This window comes from Tupaia chinensis, unplaced genomic scaffold (genome assembly GCF_000334495.1).
Source record: "Tupaia chinensis unplaced genomic scaffold, TupChi_1.0 Scaffold000032_1, whole genome shotgun sequence".
Classification (NCBI taxonomy): domain Eukaryota; kingdom Metazoa; phylum Chordata; class Mammalia; order Scandentia; family Tupaiidae; genus Tupaia; species Tupaia belangeri.
This window is the reverse complement of record NW_006159462.1, coordinates 564,092-585,109: the sequence shown is the minus strand read 5'-3', so window position 1 is coordinate 585,109 and position 21,018 is coordinate 564,092. Positions and strand designations below refer to the sequence as shown.

The 21,018-nt window shown below is 36.3% G+C and overlaps 1 protein-coding gene across 1 annotated transcript in view; it reads left to right on the top strand.

Annotated features, from left to right (window-relative positions):
- The window catches only part of CSMD3 (CUB and Sushi multiple domains 3), a gene marked incomplete at its 3' end in the record, with an annotated part of 1,277,483 nt that overhangs the window by 692,493 nt on the left and 563,972 nt on the right, over nucleotides 1-21,018 (top strand). Inside the window, exon 13 of the mRNA XM_027771421.1 lies at nucleotides 20,218-20,330. Within this exon, the coding sequence (XP_027627222.1) occupies nucleotides 20,218-20,330 (113 nt within the window). The remainder of the gene's footprint in view (nucleotides 1-20,217; nucleotides 20,331-21,018) is intronic.

Sequence of the window (21,018 nt, the reverse complement as noted above, 5' to 3'; positions counted from 1 at the left end):
AAAGAAAGAAAGAAAGAAAGAAAGAAAGAAAGAAAGAAAGAAAGAAAGAAAGAAAGAAAGAAAGAAAGAAAGAAATCTATTCAATGAAATCCTGGAAGAAAACTTTCCAAGTCTGGAGAAGCACTCAAATATCCAGACCCAAGAAATACAAAGGACTGCAAATAGAATCAACCCAAGAAGATCCTCTTCACAGCAACTCTTAGCCAGACTGGCCAAAACCACAGATACAGACAAGATAATAAAACAGGCATGAGACAAAAGTCAAGTGACTTACAAAGGTATCCCATCAGGATAACACCAAACTTTTCAATGAAAACAATGCTAGCAAGGAAAGAAGGGGAAGACATATTGAAAATGTTAAGAGAGGGACCAGCAGTTACCATAATGGCTATGTCGCTGAACTCCCATGTAGTCGACTGTGGTTCGTGACCCAGACCCGGTGGCTTAAAACTCATGTCAGACGCATGTGTGTGTGTGCCCAAGATCCCAAGAGGAGAATGGAGGAGAAGGGATTGCGGCATGGCCATCCCTCCTGGGGGGTGATTTCTCACTTTCTGTCTGTCTCTCTGTCTGTCTGTCTGGTGAGCGCATGCACCCTATAGCAAAAACCTCTCCCAAAAAATAAATAAATAAAATAAAATGTTAAGAGAGAAAAAATTTCAACCAAGATTATTATATCCAGCAAGATTACTCTTCATATGGAGAAAAAAAGATTAAAATCTTCTCAGACACACAAAACCTGAAAGAATTTGCCAACACCAGACCAGCTCTTCAAGAAACTCTTAAGAGAGTCCCATTCTAGGAAAACTAAGGAATGGACATACAGAATTAAGAGAATAAAAGACAACCAAGACAATAGCCAACCTAAAGGTAGGGACCTTTCATGCAAATGGGATCAAAAAAGAGAGCTGGAGTCACAATACTAACTTCTGACAAAATAAAACAGAGACTTTAAAACAAAAACTGTAAGAAGAGACAAAGAAGGGCATTATATAGTAGTAAAAGGGCTAATGCATCAAGAAGATATAATGCTTGTAATTATCTATGCACCTAACCCAGGAGCACCCACATACATAAAGGAAAGACTGTTAGATCTAAAAGGAGAGATAGACTGCAACACACTAATTAATGGGGACCTCAACACCCCACTATGTCCTTTGGACAGAACAACTAGATAAAAAGTAAGCAAAGAGATAGAGGATATAAATGATACCATAAATCAAATGGACTTAACAGACATCTAAAGAACCTTCCACCCATGAGATATACTTTTTTCTCACTCTCACATGGAACCTTTTTGAAGATTGATGACATGATAGGACACAAAGAAAGACTACAGATTTAAAGACATAGAAACTGTATCCAGCATCTTCCCCAACTATGATAGAATTAAATTTTATATTAATTTCAGGAAAAAAAAAAAACCTCAAAAATACACAAATACATGGAAAATAAATAACCTACTCCTGAATGACTTCACAACTACAGAAGAAGTAAAGACTGAAATAAAAAGATCCAAGGATACCAATGATAATGATTACACGAGTTTCCATAATCTTTGGGGCACTGCAAAAGCAGTCATAAGAGGGAAGTTAATAGCAATTAGTGCACATAAAAAGAAGATGGAAAGAAGGCAAATGGACAACCTAAAATCATACCTTGGAGAATTGGAAAAATAACAACAACAACAACAAAATAATAATAATAAAAAACTCCAGGAGAAAAGAAATAATAAAGTTATGAGCAGAAATAAATGAAATAGAAAATAAACAAGCCATGCAGAAAATAAATGAAAGGAAAAGCTGATTCTTTGAAAAGATAAACAAAATTGATGCCACTAGCTAGACTAATTAAGAAAAAGAGAGAAAGGATCCACATAAATCAAATTTGCAATGAAGCAGGCAATGTAACAGCAGACATAATAAAAATATAAAAATCATTAGAGGGGACCATCAGATGGCATAATGGTTACATTGTTGGACTCCTACATAGTCAACCATGGTTTGAATCCTAGACCTGTTGACTTAAATTCATGCCAGGTGGATGTGTGTGTGTCTGCAAGATCACAAGAAAAGAATGGAGGAGAAGGGATTGTGGCATGGCCATACCCCCTAGCAAGGTGATTTCTTGTTTTCTTTATCTTCGCCTTTCTGGTGAGTGTACACACCCTGTAGCAAAAACCTTAAAACAAAACAAAACAAACAAAAAAACAAAAGAAGACAAAAAAAAATCATTAGAGGATACTATGAACAACTATACACCAACAAACAAGAAAACCTGGCTGGCTAAGATGGACAAATTCCTGGACACATATTGTCTTCCAAGATTGAGTCAGGAGGACATAAGAAGTCTGAATAGGCCCATGACAAGTAATGAGATTGAATCAGTTATAAATAACATCTGAACCAAGAAAAGTTCTAGTCCTGATGGCTTCACCTCTAAATTCTAGAAAACCTTTAAGGAAGACTTAGCCCCCATTCTTCTCAAGTTATTTCTAAAGTTCCAAAAGGATAGAACTCTTCCAAATTCATTCTGTGAAGCCTCCATCACCATTATCCTTAACACAGACAAGGGCATGACAAGAAAGGAAAACAATAGACCAATATGTCTGATGAATATAGATGCAAAAATTCTCAAAATACTAGCAAATCATATCCAATAACATATAGAAAATTTTGTGCATCATGACCAGGTAGGCTTTATTCCAGGGATGCAAGGATGGTTCAACATATGCAAACCCATAAATGCAACACACCATATTAACTTAAAGAAAGATAAAACTATATGATCACATCAGTTGATGCAGAAAAAGCATTTGAAAAACTACAACATCCCTTCATGATCAAGACTCTCAACAAAATCAGTGTAGAAGGGTCATTCCTCAAAACAATAAAAATTATGAAAAACCCATAGGTGAATGAGGAAAACCTGAAAACTTTTCCAGTAAAAACTGATACAAGACAAGGATGGCTACTTTATCCACTCATTTTCAATATAGTACTAGAAGTCCTCACCAATGCAATCAGAAAAGAGAATAAAATAAATGTATTCAAATAGGAAAAGAAGAGGTGAAATTATCTCTGTTTGCACATGGCATGACTGTATATATAGAAGACACAATGGTATACACACAAAAAAATTCTAGACATAATAAATGAATATAGTTTCAGGATACAAAATCAACATATGGAAATCTATAACAGACTGAGATAGAACTGAAGAAAGTAATCCCATTTACCATAGCCATGAAAAAGTATAAGTTACCTAGGAATAAATCTAACCAAAGAAGTTAAAGACCTCCTCAAGGAAAACTATAAGCTAAAAAAAGAAATTGAAAATGGCACAAAAAAGTGGAAGGACATCCCATGTTCCTGGATTCGAAGAGTTAATATAATCAAAATGTCAATTCTACCCCAATTAATCTACAGATTTAATGCAATCCCAATCAAAGTACCAGAGACATTCTTCTCAGATCTAGAAAAGACATCATAGAATTTGTCTGGAATCTTAAAAGACCTCGTATTGCCAAAGCAATCCTGTGCAAGAGGAGGAGAGGGAGGCATCTCACTTTGAGACCCAAAAATATACTATAAAGCTGTGGTAATCAAAACAGCATGGTATTCAGACAAAAACAGACATGTGGACCAATGAACAGAATGGAGATCCCAGAAATAAACTCCCAAACATACAGACAACTGATTTTTGACAAAGGTTGCCAGTCAACCCAGTGTGAAAAGAAAAAGCCCTATAGCAAATGATGCTGAAGAAACTGGATACACATCTGCAGAAAGATGAATATGAACCCCTAGCTCTCACCATTGACAAAAATCAACTCAAGGTGGATCAAAGATCTAAACTGAAGACCTCAAACTCTAAAAACTGCTGTAAAACACTGAGGAAACTCTGGGAGATAGTGGGGTAGGCAAAGACTTCTTAAATAATACCCCCCATAGCACAAGAAATAATCCCCAAAATAGACAAGTGGGATTACATAAGATTAAGAAGTTTCAGCATGGGAAAAGACACAGTAATTAGTGTGAATTGACAGTCCTTAGAATGGAAGAGTATTTTTTGTAAACTATGCTTCAGATAAGGGACTGATAACCAGAATATACAAGGAACTCAGACTTACCAGAACAAATGATCAACTTGATTAAAAGATGGGAGAGCGAGTTGAAAAAACAACTAAGGGAGTCATACAAATGGCCAAAAGGAATATGAAAAAATACTGAATGTTCCTTATTATAAGGGAGATGCAGATCAAAATCACAATGAGATACCACCTAACTCCTGTCAGAATGAATAAGATTAAAAAAAAATTAAAAATTGTAAGTGCTGGTGGGGATGTGGTGAAACGGGTACTCTCCTACAAAGCTGGTGGGAATGTAAATTGGTCTAGCCACTGTGGAGAACAATATGGAGATTTCTCAAAGATATACAAATAGAACTACCATATGATCCAGCAGTCCCACTCCTTGGTATCTATCCAGAGAATATAATAATGCTTTGTCAGAAAAGTGCTTGCACATCTATGTTTATTGTAGCATTATTTGCAATTGCTAAGATATGGAACAAATCCAAATGTCCACGAACAGAGGAATGGATTGAAAAAGTGTGGTACTTATACTCTGTGAAATACTACTCAGCCATAAAAAAACAACAAGGCCTTAACTTTTGACAGAAAGTAGGTGAATATGGAAGATTTACTGCTGAGTGAAACAAGCCAAGCTATGAAGAAGAGACATTGTATGTCTCCACTTAATATATACAGAGTGTATACAACTCCGTGACTGAAACTGAATGACTAGAGGATATAAAAACATAGAAATGGTTATAGATACCAGATACAGTGTGGGAAGAAGATGTAAGAAGGAGGAGAGTCTGAGGAAAGACATTAAGGAGAAAAATAAAGAGGCAAGACATTTATGGGACGAAGAAATGGGTTATTATCTGTTGATGATAATGTGTACGGTTTCCCCAACTGGACTGGTGTGAAATATATCCATGTTGTAACATTCACTTTATAAGCTAACTGACATATGTGATTGAATGTACAAAAGAACTTAAAATTAAATTAAATTTTTAAAATTAATAAGGGGCCAGCAAATGGAGTAGTGGTTAAGGCACTATACTCCCACAAGGTTGACCGTGGTTTGAGTCCCAGACTCAGTGGCATGAAACTCATACAGGGCACATCTGCGTGTGTGTTCATAATCTCAAAAGGAGATTGAAGGAGAAGGGATTGTGGGGTAGCCATCCCCCCTCGGAGGTGATTTCTTACTTTTTGTCTCTCTGTCTCTGTCTCTACAGGGAGTACATGTATCCTATAGCAAAAAATCTCAAAATATTAATAATAATGTGCTTAAATATTTTACTATATTCTTTTTTTTTTTTTTTTTTTGGAGAGGTTTTTGCTATAGGGCCCATGCACTCGCCAGACAGACAGAGAGAGACATAGAGACAGAAAGTGAGAAATCACCCCCCGGGGGGATGGTCACACCGCAATCCCTTCTCTTCCACTCTCCTCTCCGGATCTTGGGCACACATGCACATGCACCCGGCGTGAGTTTTAAGCCACCGGGTCCGGGACGTGAACCGCGGTCGACTATGTGGGAGTCCAGCGACATAGCCATTATGCTAACTGCTGGTTCCCAATATTTTACTGTATTCTAATGCTAGAAAAATTATAAAGATAATTGTGGATTCTGATACAGAAATTGATATTATTTTTATAGATTAAATTATTGAGTTAATGACATGTAATGACCATTAGATATCTTCAAAATATACCAAATACCCAAATGGATTTTTTTTTACTTCATCAAATTCAGTTTCTAATGAGTACTAAATTTCCAGTAGAGATTAGAATTAAACCTCATTCTGTGACCATTGTGTCTTAAATTGTTCATTCCATACATCTAATTTGGCCCTTTAGTAAGAGTGTGGGAGAGCTAGGAGAGACAAAGAAAAAAAAGAAAAAAACATTATATTTACATAATCATAAAACTATGTGATTAGCACACATACATAAGAGCAAATGTATGAAAATTCAGGCCTTATTCAATTCAATATATAAATCCCTTTATATTTTACATACAGCTATACATTATCAGAAAGCTGTATTCTTCCTTAATCAAAAGAACTCCCAACATGTCACAATCCTACAAAATAAATTTCGGTTACAATTTCAGAAGTATCAAAAGTACTGGTGATATTTATAACAATGACTTAAAGCTAAAAATTGATGATAGACTACAGTTTTACAAAAGACTGTAAACATTTTGTACACTAGTCCTTTCTTTTTAGACAAAGTACTCTTTTTTTTTTTTTTTTGAGAGGTTTTCGCTATAGGGTGCGTGTGCTCGCCAGACAGACAGATAGAGACAGAAAGTGAGAAATCACCCCCCAGGGGGGATGGTCACGCCACAATCCCTTCTCCTTCATTCTCCTCTCGGGATCTTGGGAACGCACGCACACATGCCCGGGGTGTTTTAAGCCACCGGGTCCGGGATGCGAATCGTGATCGACTACGTGGGAGTCCAGCGACATAGCCATTATGCTAACTGCTGGTTCCTGACAAAGTACTCTTTTGATGACAGATAAATTAACAGGTACTACTGTGAACTATTTCAGACAGTTCAAAGAGCAAGTTCTGATTTGTCATTCTCTTGTACACAGTTTATAATTTATAATCTTTTTTTCTTCTTTTTGCTCCCACCATCCACCATCCATTTTCTACCAGCCCCTTCCCCTGCTCGCCAGACAGAGACATAGAGACAGAAAGCAAGAAATCACCCCCCAAGGGGGATGGTCACGCCACAATCCCTTCTCCTTCATTCTCCTCTCGGGATCTTGGGAACGCACGCACACATGCCCGGGGTGTTTTAAGCCACCGGGTCCGGGATGCGAATCGTGATCGACTACGTGGGAGTCCAGCGACATAGCCATTATGCTAACTGCTGGTTCCTGACAAAGTACTCTTTTGATGACAGATAAATTAACAGGTACTACTGTGAACTATTTCAGACAGTTCAAAGAGCAAGTTCTGATTTGTCATTCTCTTGTACACAGTTTATAATTTATAATCTTTTTTTCTTCTTTTTGCTCCCACCATCCACCATCCATTTTCTACCAGCCCCTTCCCCCCATTACTGTCACTAGCACCCACACCACTCCTCTCCACCATCACATTTTCAGATTTTTAACCTCTGCCATAAAATGTAGACACTCAGTACAAACTTAGTGGGACATTCATTCCTATTTGACCTCAATTATCTCAAAATATCTACTAAATTTTTTATTAGTGGTTTTGAAATTCTTTGAAAAATTCTCATTATCAAGTACAGGTAATGCCCCTGTTTCCTTTTACAGTAGAGGACAGGATTAGAGATATTTTAAATGAATTTTTAAAATCTGGTATTGAATGAATGAGATCAAATAGCAGATGAGATGAGAAGCATGGAATAATTAAGAGAAAGAAATAAGCCTACAACTGAGTTTTTGAAGGAAGTGATGCTAAAGTTCGCTAGACAACTTAAGACCAAATGTTTGGGGGTGGGGTGGGGAGAATGCCCTTATATAACAAGTGAATAGTCGAAAGGAAATAGCTCTATTTTATAGACTAAAGCTAAGTTTTCTTCAGTTGCTGTTAGGAAAATGAAAGAAAATGTTACATTTTACCTTTTCTCACATTACTGTTGTCATTTAGTTGTAAGTTTGTATAATACATCTACTTCGCTTTTTATAGTTCCCTCACTCTGAGCAGTTATATTAATTTTGAATATCTATATGGTTACTAATTTCATTGTATATTCTGTCTATAACTAGAAAATGTGTTTTTCTCAAACTTGTTTTTGTCTTTCAGAAACAAAATTATATTTCTCTGAAAATATAACTCTTTTCCTCCAGTAAGGATAACTGCAATAGAGTTTAGATAGTGTTTACTTAGTTGATATATTTAAATAATAGCTAGCTGACTTGCTAACAAGCAATCTTAAAGACTTTGAATTAGCTCAAAAGTTGTTTTTAGGGAACCAGCAGTTAGCGTAATGGCTTTGTTGCTGGACTCCCACGTAGTCGGCCGTGGTTCGCATCCCGGACCCGGTGGCTTAGAACTCACGCTGGGCGCGTGTGCGTGTGTGCCCAAGATCCTGAGAGGAGAATGGAGGAGAAGGGATTGCGGCGTGACCATCCCCCCTGGGGGGTGATTTCTCGCTTTCTGTCTCTATGTCTCTCTCTCTCTCTGTCTGGCAAGCACACGTGCCCTATTGTGAAAACCTCTCAAAAAAAAAAAAAGTTGTTTTTAGTCTCTGTGATAATAGAACTTACTGGATTTGTATCCATTGAAGATGCTAATGCAGATATAAGTGAAATCTGAAGCATATTTCTTAATAAATTAAACTTTTCCAACTGCAGATTTACCCATGATCTTTGCCAGACCCAGCACAACAGTACAAATAAAGATTCACATATCAAGTGTCTAAATATTTAAAAATACAAATCAGGTTGGCCCATCGCCTAGTGGTTAAGAGAGCAAAGTCCCACATGACCAGGGTTTGAATTATCACCTCGCTGGCTTGAAAAACACACCGTGTGTGTGTGTGTTTGTGTGTGTGCGCGCGTGCACAACAGGATGGAGAAATAGAGAAGTCATTGCAGTGTGATCAAATCCCATTGAGAGATGTTTTTCCTTCTTTTTTTTTTGGAGAGATTTTTGCTATAGTGTATGTACACTCACCAGAAAGACAGAGAGAGACAGAGAGACAGAAAGTGCAAAATCACCCCCCAGGAGGTTTGGCCACGCTGCAATCCCTTCTCCTCTATTCTCCTCTCGGGATCTTGGTCACGTATCACACGTGCCCGGCATGAGTTTAAGCCGCCGGGTCTGGGACTCGAACCATGGTCGACTACATGGGAGTCCAGCAACATAGCCATTATTTTAACTGCTGGTTCCAAGAGATGCTTTTTCTTCCCTCTGTATTTTACTGTGGAGTGCATGTATACTTGGACTATTAAAATAAATTAAAATTAAAAATATAAATCAAGCTAAAAACTATTAAATATGATGTCTATCCTCCTGTCTTGACAAATGCACTTTCATAATAATCTAGAAAGACATATTTGAACTTAGAATTCTAGGACTTTTGTGATTTCCTTGCTGGGATGTGGAGGCATTGAAAAGTCTAGTCCCTAGCCCCAGCATGCAGCTGGCCACCCTCTCATCTGAACTCCACTTCCATCAGTCATAACATATGCAGACACCCTATCCTGCATGTTCAAGCAGCCCACACACCCTATGAACAAGTTGCACTGAACCTAAGTGTGCACATTTGGGGTATATGATCCAGCCCTGGAAATATGGACCCAGAAAAGAGGTCCTTGCATGTCCAAGTAGCAGGGAACTCCCATAGACCAAGTACATGTGTTTCTCTCTCTCTCTTTTTTTTTTTTTTTTTTTTTTTTTTGAGAGGTTTTTGCTATAGGGTGTGTGGGCTTGCCAGAACAGCAGGGAGACACAGAGAGATAGAAAGCATGAAATCACCCCCAGAGGAGATGGCCATGCAGCAATCTCCTCTCCTCCATTCTCCTCTCTGGATCTTGGGCACGCATATATACCTGCCCGCCCACCAATTCTGAAACTTGAACAACAGTTGGCTACATGAGAGTCTAGCAACATAGCCTAATGGCTGTGACACCTTGCTCCAACTGCTGATCCCACATGTGTTTCTCAAACCAAAGGTAAAATAGATTCATTTTTATTTCGAACTTTTTTTGAACTTATACTATTGTAATGTGAAAGACAAATAAATTCCTAGAAAAATGAAACAAAAACACAAATAAATATAGTCCCATAAGTTATTTTTTATTCTAAAATTTACCAGACATAAAGTTACTCTTTCAAATAGCAATTTCTGTACTTAACACAATATAGACTTGAAATTAATCTAGGATTTAGAGGGGAGATGGAAGAGGAATAGAGTCTCCAGTCAGATAGGCACATCCCTAGGCAAAACTTGTGCTAATGAAAGATCAGACCAGAGCCCTCTACAGGGAAAAAAATCAGGCCATGGGACCATCTCACCCATGTTTAAAAACAGTTTTGTGTATGTGTCATGGTAAATTTTCCAGAAAATATTTTAAAATCTCAGTTGAAGGAAATTTATTTTATATAATGCTTTTATAAAAGGTAAAACTCATATCCTTTTATACATTTTGCTTAGCAATCTGTTTCCTCATCTCTGAACTTTTTGTGTTTATACTTAAGTTTGACTTATATGTTAAAGAGTTAATATTTGACACCAAAATTATTTTTAAATTAATTTATTTCAAAAGATTAAATAGCTGAAAGTGAAAAAAGATGGTCAAATTGGAAAGTACATTCACCAAAAAGCAAATATTTCTAAAGTCTCAGACTGGCCCCATAGTGCAATGGTTAAATGTCATGCTCTGGGAGCAAGATGTCACGTGGTTGACGATAGCTTGAATTCTGGCCCCGTGTCTTCAAATACATACCAGACAAGTTCATTAACTTAAAAATAATTGAGATCTGCTACATCTCTTCTCCTTGAGACTTACTCAAAAGACATATTCATGACAAAGTTACATGCATTAAAATTTTCGGTAATACAGAAAAAGCACTATAATTGGACATTATACACATTGCTATGTTCTCCACAAAATTTTAAAATTTTATTTATTCATTTCTTCCATGAGAGAGACAGAGATACAGATACTCCCACTCCCCAACAGTGTATGAAAGTTATAATCCACCTCTAGTCTCAGCTAGCCCAGAACACAGGCATATACATTTTTATCCAGCTTCCTCAAGGAAGTCCCAGGATGCAAACACAGGACCTTTTCCACATGTTTCTAGTTTTTTTAGTGGTGTATCACTGCCTGGCCCTCCAAATAATTTTATCAGCTAGATAATTCCTAAAATAATGCAAATTTAAATTAAAATTTAAATTCACAATTTAGAGATTTATTGTTTCTATAATTTATTGTTCCTTATCTATGTCTCATTTGTTTATTTCTTCCTATGAGTGAAAGACACACACACACAAGACAGAGAGACAGAGAGACAACACTCCCAACAAGATCTTGATGCTGCAGTCCTCCAGCTTTAGCCAGCCCTGAATCATGGACACATAGGTGCCTGCCCAGCGTATTCAGAGAAGTCCCTGAATGCAAACTGCAAACCAAGAACTCTTTCGTGTGAGTCCACTTGAATTACCACTGTTCCATCTCCTGAACTGAATTTAAATTGAAAAATTTTCATCACATCTTACCATTTCTCCAGTTGATCCCCTTTTATGGCATATTTGTATTCTTTCTCTTTATCATCTATCTATCTATGTCTCTGTTTTTATCTCTAGCTCTATATCCATATTCTTTTCATTCCATTGGGAGTTACTTGCAAGAATTTTTCCCCCAATTTTGAAATAACGTTTTTCATTCATTCCCAGAAACTTCATGGTGATATAGTGACAAATGTCAGTAGAGATTAGAATGTGAACCTGATCATTTGATAGTAATTCAGATAATGGATTTGAACAGTCACACTGTTATCTTTGAAAAGTTGTCAAAAGAATTTTAACTTTCCCACAGATTGTTTTCCATGTGCTATTTTCAAACTTATGCATAAATTCATCTGATAGTGGAAATGGACACAATTTATTTGAGAGAGCTAGCAGTGATGTTACTGCAGTTCCTGACATCGATATCTCTTCCAACTCTCATTTCATCTGCACTGACAGAGGAGAAGGTGGTTATTAGTCCCTTCTGTTCATCCATACAACAGCAGACTGAGGGTTAGAAATGAATTCTACCAGACATGTGATAGCTCTTCCTCTTCTTGCCTCGTCTCTTTCATGTTTCATTATTGTATTTATGTTAACTGTGAAGATGGAGGGAAAATTAGTAAGATAAAACTTTTAAAAACTGTCTTTCATTTTTAGAAAATGCCTGGAAATTTTTTGTATACACTAATGTTAAAAGATACTCTTTCTGAAAAACACACAAAAAAACCCCAAAACTTTAAGAATATGAAAAATACCAATATCCAAACATGCTCCTAGTCTCACTTAAAAATTCTGATTTCTTTTGGAATAATAAGTACAATGTAAAAATGTCATTCACAGATCCATGTTAGTATAAGCTAACAATACTCTTCCTGAGAACTCTTCTTTTTCTTTAAAGTGCACATGCACAAACATACATACACATACTTCTGTGTTAATAGGATCATTAAATAAATAATTGTTATTTTACTAACACTTTAATAAATAATATTCCTACTAATTTTATGGGAATGATATTGCTATAGTCATTAAGCTTATAAATGGATTACTATTATTGTTCTTAGTTCATTGAGACGTATATTTTGATACATGATTTTGTGAATGATGTTTTTTATTTTTTAATTATATAACAATTCTCTCTATTTAGGCCCCTCTCTTTTTAGTATCATACTAGTGTATGCGATAATTTGCCTTGTACAAACTCTCCAATATCTAGGGAATTACATCTTTCCAGCTTTGCTCTTGACATTATTAAATACCAATAAGCACCATGGGCTAATAAAGGAAGATAATATACTTGATAGTGCAACAAGGTAATATTGTTAGAGATTAATGTCTACAATGTGAAAAAGACTTGGCGAATGGACCAGTCAGAAGAAATATTTGCCCTTTATATGTGTAGAGATGGTAACTAGTGGGCAACAGAATGATACTGGGATGGTGCTAACACAAGGAAATAGTATCATCATGTTAGAAGCCTTGGGATGAGTATAAATAATAGTTATTCAACAGAAAAATCCATGTACCCTCTGCAAAAGGCCTATTTTGCTGTGATGTAAACATCAGGTTGTATATATTTTTATATAAACTTTTTGTTAAAAAAAATTGAGGCTTCCAAACTTGGAATCTCTAATATTTTAATGGTGCATTCTTTTTTAACCTCTCTCAGTAAAATTGCTATCTTTAAAATTTTTGTCATTCTGCTCTATATGAGCTGTGCCATGGATTACTGATCTGAGTGGGCAGTTATATTGCCTCTAACCAATTCTGTCATTTGCCCATGAGATATTTGACTTTACTTCAAAGGTGATAAGCCTCTCTTTGTTCCAAATTCACCGTTAGATGATATTAGGTGCTTCTTTTCCTTTCTTCCTTCATATTCTTCCTTCCTTATTTTCTTCCCTTTTTTTTCTTTCTTTCATCTTTTATCAATTGTCTATATACCTACATACTTCGTTACCAAAAATAGCAGCTTTATTAACTACTATTAACTAGGCTCCTCTTGACAACTTAATTGTAAGTAAAACATAAGTTTCCAAAATGTTAGAAGTCACTATAACATCTGAAAGCTTCAACTGGCCATTTTTTATCCTGAATACATGTTCTAGCTGTAAACATTATTAAATCATTATTATGACAAGCATATCAGATAGACCAAGTTAGAGTCTAATGTCTACACTGATTAACATTCTACTGCATGCTCAAACATTCATTTCACCTGGATCCTATAGAAGAATATCACAATTTAGGGTATTGCACTTTTTTTTTTCTTTGCCATAGAGTGCATACACTTTTTGGAGAGAGACAGAGAGAGATAGAGAGAGAGAAAGTGAGAAGTCACCCTTTCTAGCGATGGCCACACTGTAGTCCTTTCTCCTGTAGTCTCCTTCCAAAATTTTGGGCATGCATGCACATGAACCTGGCATAATTTTCCAGCTGTCAGTCTGGGACTCAAACTGTGGTCAATCATGTGGGGAAACCAGCACCTTAGCCACCACACCACCTGCTGGCTGTGGGGTATTGCACCTTGTCATTACAGTATCAGAATTAATATTTGTTCATAACTAATCTTATGGCATACTCACAAATTCTGGTTCTTTTACACTTACAGTTGTCACAGCATGCAAATTCTAGGCTAAAAAAAGGGCTTGAGCCTTTTTTGAAAAAACGTGCTTGCTGCTATCACAGCATCTTGTCATCCTTAGTGCCACTGCCTCCAGAAGATTTGCGAAATTTGTCTTTGGTATGTGGCCTAATCCAAACTTTTGAGTTAAAATTTCAAAAGAAACAGTTTTGTTTTTTGTGACAACACAAATGGAAAGACTTTTCAAAATTCAGAATAACCAATGCTGAACCTAAGGCAAGTTTTAATGAGAATGCCTCTTTAGATTCTACCCACCAGAGACCAGTGGGTGTGTAATGGTTATATCATTGAACTCCCACATAGTCAACCGCGGTTCAAGTTCCAGACTGGTGGCTTAAAACTCATGCTGGGCACATGTGCATGCATGCCCCAAATCCTGAGAAGAATGGAGGAGAAGGGATTGCAATGTGGCTATACTCCCTGGGTAGTGACTTCTCACTTTGTATCTCTCTGTCTCTCTCTGTTGCTCTGACAAGCACATGGACCCATAGCTAAAATTTCTTAAAAAAAATAATTCTACCCACTAAATCAGAGGAATTATCATGTAATTCTTCCATCAGAGGTTTTGCTCAGTCTGCAAAAGCTGGAATCCACTCTCTTGCAATAACCCATCAGTCTTCACAATTGTCTAAATTACTTTTTGTTGTACTGTGTTTCATCTACAAAATGGGCAGACTCCTATATGGGATCTTCAACATCAACAGACACCCTAAATATTTACCTTGCTCTGGGAAAATTGCAATTTGACTACTGAAACCTTATGCACTGGAACTGGCAAGGGACCTGGTGGTTAAGGTGCTGGATTCCCACATGGCTGATCACAGTTCAAGCTTCGCTGGTGATCAAAAAGGAAGATCTGGTTTTCCTTACATTACACACAAGCGAGCACACACACACACACACACACACACACACACACACACAATTATATTTGTCTTGGCTTCTTCCCCATGTTAGTATTTATCATTCTTTTTTTTTTTCTTTTCTAAGCTGACTAGTTAATCTACTGTATATCCTGTCACCTTTGTCACCTTCATCTGTTGACTGTCTTTTATGCAAGTTCTCAATTATCCCCAAATCATGACCTTTTGAAATTTCTGCTTTCCTAGATATATGATGTATATGGACTTTTGAAGGTGGAATCTGTGCTAAAATGCTGAGTGAGTCAGGGTTGGGGTATGAAGCACACTAACTTGGGACTTCAAACAGAGCAGATAATTCATTGTTAGCCAAAGTTATGCCCTTTTCCTTCTCTGTAGGTAATTTTGATAACAAAGAGAACAACATGTCTCAAAGACCGTAACTTCTCTCTAGCGGTTTATTTGAGGCAAGGATAACAAAAGTAGGAGAGCAGAGGGAGCAGAGATAGTAGAAAATAGAAGAGGGCTTTGTAAAAGAGAAAATGCCTTTTATTTTCACATTTGCTCTTTCAGTTCTTCTCAATCTTCCCTTGTAGCCAATTCTAATTATTTTTAACTTTCTTCTTAGAATAATATGCATTCAATGACCATCTACTATTCATTTGGTTGTGATGAGGTCCTTCTAAGAACACTAAAAAACTCCTGATATACTGGAGGTCTATATGTATTACAAATGTGACAGAGAGGTATTAATTTTTAAAGAAAGGGAACTATAGGTAATATTCCTGGCTTCCCTTATTTTTCTACCATCAAAGCTGATTGTAAATCTGATAAAATTTTAGAGTCTATATTACCCATGTTTTTTCATTATTACAATTTTAATTTGGAGAGTGGATGATATAGATACTATTCCAAAAGAACAGAGTACCAGAAAGGAGACTTTTTTTATAATTCAGGGTGTCATATATAACTGTTATGTAGCCAAAAGATCTTTAGCTTGTCTACTTAATTCAAGAGCAACTGCAATTTGTATTCCTCACCACAAGTGGTATGAGAAATATGATTAAAAATAAAATCTTCTGGGACCAGATGGTGACACAGTGGTGGTATAGCTGGATCCACCTGGGAAAGGTCATAGGGCTGCCCTTAGCACACAGTAAGTGTCTATGATCTGGATCAGCTGAGACTTGGGGTGAACCATGGTATGAGGACCCCATTGCACATGACTTTCTCAGTTTCTCTCTTGTCTATCTCAGAAAAAACAGTAAATGAATAAATGTTTAAAAGCAACACTAAATAAGATAAAATAAAATCTACTAACCCAGTGAATCCTCTCCATAAAACACAGAAAAAAAATGAAATAGTTTCATTTTCCTTTAATTGAATATTGATTAAACAAGACTTTTATGTGCACCCAAGGCAATCTACTAAGGGAATTTTTAAAAAGAAGAATAAATATCATTGCTATATAGCCAGGCAGATACAATTACATACATGTGAGTTGTCCTTATTCCAAGAAAAAAGAAAACTCCTGTTTTTAATAACAAAATAAGTTTAATCATGGAGTGGAGTGCCTACACTGCACTCTCATGAAATAAGAGACAGATGATGTCTTTCTCCTTATTCACATTTCAAAGAGATGGCTCCAAGGTGTATAAGAAAGATATTCCTGGGATGCAACCTTGGGAAGAGTCTTCTTTCTTTCTTTTTCTTTTTCTTTTTATTTCTTTTTTTTTTTTTTCAGAAAGAGATTTTTGCTCTAGGGTTTGTGCACTCACCAGAGAGACAGAGAGAGACAGAGAGCAAGAAATCACTTTCCTGGGTGAAGGCCATGCCACAATCCTTTTCTCTCCATTCTTCTCTTGGAATGTTGGACATGTATACACACATGCCTGGCATGAATTTTAAGCCACTAGGTCTGGGACTTGAACCATGGTGGACTATGTGGGAGTCCAGCAACATAACCGTTAAACCATCTGCTGGTACCAACTTTTTTTTTTTTTAATTTATTAGAGAGTAGATACATTTACTGGAGAGAGACATAGATGGGGAGGAAAAGTGAGAAAGTGCCCCATACAGGACGACCATGCTAAATCTCCATTCTCTTCTCAGGATACTGAGCATTTATGCATTTGTGGCCCGGGGTGGCATGATTTTCAAGCTGCCAGGTCTAGGATGTGAACCATGCAGTTGGCCATCTGGCGTCCAGCTGTACTAACTACTACACAATTGGCTGACCCTTATTTAACTTTTAAAAGATTTACAGGGCTGGATTATAGAATATTGGTTAAGGGAGCCAGATTGCACATGGACAACCATGGTTAGATTCCTTGTCCCACCAGTGGCTTTAAAAACACCCAGGCACATGCATGCTTATATGTCCAAAACGACAAAATGGAGAAATGGATGGAAAAGGACTACAGTGTGACTATAGTTCGTTTGGGATGCTTTGTCCCTCTCTCTATCTTTCTGTCTCTCTCTGGAGAGAGTACTTTCATTCTGGAAACTGAAAAAAAATGTTCACACATTTGAAAGAAGCAGAAAATCTATAATTTCAAGTAATCTAACAAAAACACTAAAGGTAAGTGGAGGAGGTGTTCTTTAATTTGGCATCAGAGAAAATTTTCATTTTAATTATTACATAGCAAAATATTATTCTAAAGATTTCAGGCTTACAAATTAGTTTAATATTAAAGAGCAATAATTAAATTTTCCCAGAAAAACATTTAGTATTCACTGTGAGACAGATTGTTGTAATGTTTGATATAGAATAACTGACACACATCTGGCAGATTTGAACTCTGATGCCCATTTCATATAATGGGTTTACTTTACTTTCATGCCTCCAACATTGAGTTATTTTTTTTTTTGCCCCAAATACTGAATTTTGTCTCTCTACTGTAGTCCAAAATACTAGTACATAGAACTCACCATGCATATGCTACAAAGTTTAATTAAAAGATGTGCAAGGGCCTGACAATGACCTAGTGAGTAAATGCAATGATCTAGGAAGCAGATCCCCAGAGGCCAGTTGCCAATTTGCATCTGGAAATTCCCTGAGCACACCAAGCTTACACATACCTGTGATCTGGGCTTGCTGAAGCTGGCTATGTATCCTGGTGTCAAGAGTCTATCAGGGTATGGGACCAGCAGAAGTCATAATGGTTACATCACTGGACTCTCACATAGTCAACTGTGCTTTGAGTCTCAGACAGTGGGCTTAAAACTCACACTGAGCTTGTGCCGTATGTTCCCAAGATCCCATGAGGGGAATGGAAGAGAAGGGATTGCCGTGTGGCCATGCCCCCATGAGTGGTGATTCCTCGCTCTGTTTCTCTGTCTCTCTCTGTCCAGCAGTGCACATACCTTATAGCAAAAATCTCTCTCAAAAAGAAGAAATAGAGTCTATCAAGGTGCTATATTTGTCTTGATTTATTCCTCTCTCACACTCTCACACTTTTGGAATAAATATGCTTTGAAGAAAGATATTTTAAATGACTATAACAATGTATATGCGTATCGGTATGCCATGTGTGAGTGTGTATGTGTGTTATGATAATTGTTAATTTACTTTGGCAGGAGGAATATGAATATAAAGTTCCATAATTATCTTAAAGTATCTTGATATCTCACAGCATTTCTTAATATCATATATTATCCCACAATTGAATCATAATTATTTTACTTTTGAAAATTTTTTATAGTAGATTCCAGAAAATTCTTTAGCACTGGACATCGGTGACATAACCATACAGCTAACAGTTTTCTGATGTCATTTTTACTAAGTAAGCAGGGCATTTTACTGCCATCATCATTTCAAGTATATAGCCATACATACTGCCCTCTGCTGGTCTAATTTTAATGTTGTCATTATCCAAGAGACTTTAAAATTTCTCTTTCAGATGCCCTTTTATTATCAAAAGAAGTTTTATACTTTCTCTCTTGATGTAATTTTCCAGATGTCCTTCTAGTTTTAGCATTAAAATGGGCAATCATTCAGTAATTCCTTCTTTTAGAAGAAATTCTAACATTTCTTGTCTTTTTAGTATGTAATTTTAAACCCCCTATCAACATGGACATTAACTGAAATGAGTTTATCTTTTACTTCTATCTTTTTTTAAGAAAGATTTTTGCTATAGGGCACATACTCTCACCAGAGACACACAGAGAGAGACAGAAAGTGAGAAATCACTCCCTACAGGAGATGATCATATTGCAATCCTTTCTCCTCCACTCTCCTCTCAGGATCTTGGACATACATGGGCATGCACACAGTGTGAGTTTTAAGCTGCTGGGTTCAGGACTCCAGCTGTGGTCGACTACATGGGAGTCCAACCATGCAATCATTAGGCCATCTGCTTGCCCTTCTTTATATTTGACACGTTTTCACTCCAAGATCCTGTCTATTTATTTGATTTTACCTTTTGTATAAATCTGTACTTTAATTCAAACATGTGACTACAACAGTATTAATGACAAAGGAAACATGAAATCATTTCCCCTTATTATTATAATAAAATTGTGCATTACTGAATAAAATATTATTAATGTCTAGATTCAGTTATGCCACATAAAATTAGCAGCATGTTCCATTAAATAAAGTTATTTACAACAAAACGTATACGACTTGGGCAGCCTGTAATGTAGGTGCTGTATTTTAAAGCTCATGTACTTGATACCAGTATTGCAAAGGGTTTGATTATATTTCTTTCCATTTTATTGTTTTGCCTAGTATTTGAACATTTTTCACATTAGATTTTTTAGAACAAAGACTTATGAAACTTAAAAGATTAAAATGAGATGTGTTCTAGGGGGCCAGCAGATGGCATGGTAGTTAAGACACTGGACTGCCCTGGGCTGACTATGGTTCAAGTCCCAGAATCAGCGACTTGAAACTCAATCTGGATGTGGATGTGTACATATCCAAAATCCCAGGAGAAAAGAAAAGGGATTGCAACATGGTCATCCAACCTAAGGCGTCATTTCTCACTTTCCTCCTCACTTCTCTGTCTCTTTCTAGCAAATGCACAGGCTCCATGACAAAATCTTAAAGAAAAAAAAAAAAAAGAGAGAGAGATGTATTTTTGGTGTTAAAAAATGTTTGAAGATTTTTATAGTTTTTTTTTTCTTTTCAGTTCAAAAGAAAGTATAAAAGTGTCTGATTGTGTAAAACTTAGTAATCTTGCCTCAGGGATATAAAAGATCTAGTAAAACACATAAAGTGGTATTTTAATATTAAACCTTGATCACCAAATCGTATAGTTTGTCTCATCTGTTTTATCAACACATAGTCCTGTAAGTTTATCTGATAGTCAATTTTTCTAACAAAGAAAGTACTGAGAAGCACATCTGTCATAATTTGCATGCAAAGCTTGTTTTAATAACCCATCTTTCTTTGTCCATTTCTTTTTAGGCTTACTGGGAGCTTTGTACCAGACTTAATAGTGAGCATGAGTAGCCAAATGTGGCTGCACCTTCAAACAGACGAAAGTGTTGGATCAGTTGGCTTCAAGGTTAACTACAAAGGTAATGATGAATTGCTACCATGGAAAATATGTTATGTTATATGCTATAGGGCACATACTCTCACCAGAGACACACAGAGTGTGGTATTATCTTAATACCACCAGAAAATCCTTTTAAATTCAGGTTTAATTGCATCTACAAAATAAAAGTTTTCCAAAACACAAGGAAAAGTACATTCAAACAAAAGAATTTCCTTTTTAACTATAAATGCTGATTCCACTTATCTTTAAACAAAATTAGTTTTATTTAAAAATATGTCTCTTTTGCATATCCCTCAGCTCTCTCCCAGTCATTATACTACCCATGTTCTTCAGTTACTATAGATTTTTATATTTTCCCAGAATAGACCATACAATTTTATACCCTTTAAATGATTTGTCTGACAATAACCAACCAAACAAAAAACCATTACTGATTACTAAATACTGAAATATATGTGTAAAGGACATAAATTCACCAAATATTTTGAGAGACTGATTTTTTTAATCCATCAGTGATTCTGTCAGATCATGTATATCATCTTAGTGTTCAGAGTATTAACTTGTATATAAGTCAAGCATGTTAAGTCACTACTGCTCGTTCCCTAGTTTTGATAGAGAGCCAGATTAATGACTAATTATATATGTATTATGAAACCTTTTTGTTCTATTTTTATTCACTGCAAACGTTATGGAATTCCTAATATCTT